Below are 4140 nucleotides of genomic sequence, written 5' to 3'. Positions count from 1 at the left end.
TCATTATTCTGAATTCTTTTTCTGGAAGTTTGCCTATCTCCACTTCATTTGGTTGTTTTTCTGGGGTTTTATCTTGTTCCTTCATCTAGTACAAAGTCCTCTGCCTTTTCATTTTGTCTATCTTTCTGTGAATGTGGTTTTTCTTCCACAGGTTGCAGAATTGTAGTTCTCCTTGCTTCTTCTGTCTGCCCTCTCAGTTGGTATTCTTTTTTTTTTTGTAAACATATTATTATATATATTCAGTTTTCTCCCAAAGTAAAAGATTAAAGGGTTTTGCTGCTAACTGATTAGTGAATGAAGAGAACAAATAAAATAGACCATAAAAATGTTTTTTTTTTACATTTTGTGTTCCATATTTCTCTGACAGTTTTTTTTTTGAGACAGGGAGAGAGATTGATTGATTGATTAACTGATTCAGTGAGTGCCATTTGACATAAACTCAATCCCATTTCTGTTAATCAAATCATTAGGAAGACAGGGAACATCTAAAAAAATAAGAGTTGCTAACATTTAATGAACACATAGTCTGTGCTAAGCACTTACTTGCATGTTTAATACTCACAAGAACCCTTAAAGGCTGTCCATGTCAGTGTATTTGGAATATTCCACAATAAATACGTGCTTTAATTTACTTAATCTTTTCCACTACTGATAAATATTTAAGTATTTTCCAGATTTCATTTTTACAAACTAGATTGTTATAAACATCCTTGTTCAGTTCTGCAGGAGTTATTCTGGAATAGATATTGATAAAGGGAGTTGTTGCATCATAGGACATATAGTTTTAAACACTTCTATACATAAGGAAAATCACATTCTTCACCACATCACTGTCTAGGTTTTTCTCAGTTATGTTTAATATTTTCACACAAATTTTTTTGGTCCAAACCTGTGCATAAACTGCCACCTCATCATTTTTCCTAGAAATATGGTGACTTAGAATTTTGGAGAAATCCCTCTTAAAGTAGTATACTTTAAATGTTGGATAAAATATTGTAAATAAAACCAAAAACCTCTCTTAATGCATGGTTGAATTGGAAAGCAAATCAGATAATTCTACAGAGACCAGAAAAAAAAAAAGAAAATGTGAACCCACGAATAAGTGAGGCTGTGTCTTCTTGGTTTCTTTTATCAGGTGTAGGTGGTCTCTAGTTAGGGTTTTAATGGGTCACATGTTCAGGGAAAAGCAAAAGAAAAAAAAAGAGAGAGAGAGAGTGAGACCCTCTATCAGTCAGAAACCACTAAAGGACTACCTCCTTTTGTGATAACTAGAAAAAAAATCTGGCCTGGCAGAGTGCTATGATAGGCTAACTTCCTGTTTTGGCCTTGACTCTGGGTAGAGCAGGTAAGAAAAGATGCTCACATTTAAAAATTACTAAGATTCCACAGATGTTAAAAAATAATAAAAGAACACAACAAACAACACTAGATGCCTAGATAATTTAGATGAAATGGGCCAATTCTTCAAAAATCACCAACTGCCATAACTTGCTCAAGATAAAATAGAAAATTGAATTCATAGTTAAAAACCTTCCAAAAAAGAGAAATCTTCAAAACCAGATGGTTTCACTGGTGATTTCTTCCAAACATTAAAGAAGTAATGCCGAATTTATAATTTCTTCCATAATATAAAGAAAAAGGAATATATTCCAACCATTTTTATGCTACCAGCTTTACCTTAATACCAAAAGTAGACAAAGATAGTACAGAGGAAGAAAACCAGGGATTAATATCCTTCAGGAACACAATATTAGAAAATTGAATCTAGCAATAAGTGGAAAGAATAAAACACCACACCCAAGTGAGGCTTATTCCAGGAGTGCAAGGCTGGTTCAATACTTAAATATCAATGTAATTCACCATGTTAACAATCTAAAGGAGAAAAACCATACAGTCATATAAATTAATGCAGAAAGACCATTTAACAAATTTCAATATCTGTTTATGATTAAAAACTCAGTACACTAAGAACAGAAAACAGGTAGGAGATGCAAGAAGGAATGCTATAAAGAAAGAAAGAAAAATGTTAAACATATGGATAAATTTGAATAATCATTGGCTAAAACAGTATCTAATTTGTGGAAATAATAATTCAAGATGGCAATAAATATATAACAATAGTTCTATGCAAATCAGAGGAGAGGTGATATTATAATGAAAACATATCAAGTTTTTTGTATTATTCAGATGTTAGCAAATATAGATTTTTTAAGGTTAAATTATGCATGTTAACATTTATGGAGTAGTCATAGAAAGAATAGCAACAGAGTATATGATTCTTATACTGGTGCAGGAGAGCAAGGACGTAAGGAGAAAAACAATCTCAAGAAGAATCTTAAGGAAGGTGAGACAGGTAATGATAGTAATAGATAACAAAACAACAACAATCATAAAATAACTTTTATAAAAAGCACAAATAAAAAATGCAGGGTTGTGCAATCAGATCCATCTAAGGTGGCGACTGTGGAACCGGAAACCACCCCTACTCCTAATCCCCCACCTACAGAAGAAGAGAAAACAGAATCTAATCAGGAGGTTGCTAACCCAGAACACTATATTAAACATCTTTTACAGAACAGATGGACACTCTGTTTTTTTAAACATATGGATAATATGTTTTTAAAAAATGATAAAAGCAAAACTTGGCAAGCAAACCTTTGGCTGATCTCTAAGTTTGATACTGTTGAAGACTTTTGGGCTCTGTACAACCATATCCAGTTGTCTAGTAATTTAATGCCTGGTTGTGACTACTCACTTTTTAAGGATGGTATTGAGCCTATGTGGGAAGATGAGGAAAACAAACGAGGAGGATGATGGCTAATTACATTGAACAAACAGCAGAGACGAAGTGACCTCGATTGCTTTTGGCTAGAGACACTGCTATGCCTTATTGGAGAGTCTTTTGATGACTACAGTGATGATGTATGTGGAGCTGTGGTTAATGTTAGAGCTAAAGATGATAAAATAGCAATATGGACTACTGAATGTGAAAACAGAGAAGCTGTTACACATATAGGGAAGGTATACAAGGAAAGGTTAGGACTTCCTCCAAAGATAGTGATTGGTTATCAGTCCCATGCAGACACAGCTACTAAGAGAGGCTCCACCACTAAAAATAGTTTTTTTGTTTAAGAAGACACCTTCTGAGTATTCTCATAGGAGACTGCATCAAGCAATCGAGATTTGGGAGCTGAACCAAAGACTTCAAAAGCAGAGTGGACTGCATTTAAATTTGATTTCCATCTAAATGTTGCTAAGATATAAGAGAAGTCTCATTCGCCTTTGTCTTGTATGTCTGTGTTCATTTTTTTTTTTTTTTTTGGCTAGAGTGTCCACTATCCCAATCAGAGAATTACAGTACACATCGTCCCCAGAATCCATAAGTGTGTTCCTGGCCCACTCTGTAATAGCTGAAAAGAATTAACGATTACAAACACATTTGACCCATCTACAATACTAAAGAATTTGCATTTCTATACCTTACAAGAGAATAATTCTGTTTATGTTCCATTGTATGCAGGAGCATATTTTGCTGGTTTGAAAGAGTATGATGCATACAATTTTCTAGCAATTTTCTTTGTTTCGTTTTACAGCATTGTAAAAAGGTCCAACTCCAGAAATACCACCCAAAGAAGAATCCATGAGTTCTCACAGAGTGGCTGTGTAGCAAGAAGTGAAGAGTAACAAACAACCTACTCATCAGAAACACGAAGGGAGATGGGTTGTGGTACCCAAATGACAGTACAGCTAAAAGAAAAAATGCAAAGTAAGATTAAGAATGTGTCTTAGTCAGTGGACCAGGTTGTTTTGTGGCTATAAACCAATCCAGATATCTCACTGGGACAAGGTCACAACAACAAAGTAGGAGAAATGATAAAGCAATGCACTCTACTGGAAGCTATTTTCAAACCCAGCTAAGACCCAATGGACATAAAATGCTGCTTTGGGTATAGCTACAGAGATGAGTTATAGGCATGACGCAGGTCCCATACTTACCCAGCAGGCATGTCTGACCCAGCACTGAGATGCTGCCAAAATCAACAGTCTCTTTAATATACTCAAATAAGGATCAAGGTGAACATGCATCCAGAAAAATCTTTGCTTGTCTGTACCAAATGTTGATCTGGCTCAGAATGCTGC

The 4140-nt window shown here is 34.7% G+C and overlaps 1 protein-coding gene across 1 annotated transcript in view; it reads left to right on the top strand.

The window, feature by feature from the left end:
- LOC102984121 (eukaryotic translation initiation factor 4E-like) overlaps positions 1–3275 on the top strand; it is a 12867-nt gene extending 9592 nt beyond the window's left edge. Inside the window, 1 exon segment of the mRNA XM_055086927.1 lies at positions 2430–3275. Within this exon segment, the coding sequence (XP_054942902.1) occupies positions 2430–3132 (703 nt within the window). The 3' untranslated portion in view covers positions 3133–3275.
- Positions 3276–4140: the final 865 nt, after the last annotated feature.

Source organism: Physeter macrocephalus, chromosome 9, assembly GCF_002837175.3.
Source record: "Physeter macrocephalus isolate SW-GA chromosome 9, ASM283717v5, whole genome shotgun sequence".
NCBI lineage: Eukaryota > Metazoa > Chordata > Mammalia > Artiodactyla > Physeteridae > Physeter > Physeter macrocephalus.
This window is presented reverse-complemented; position numbering and strand designations above follow the sequence as displayed.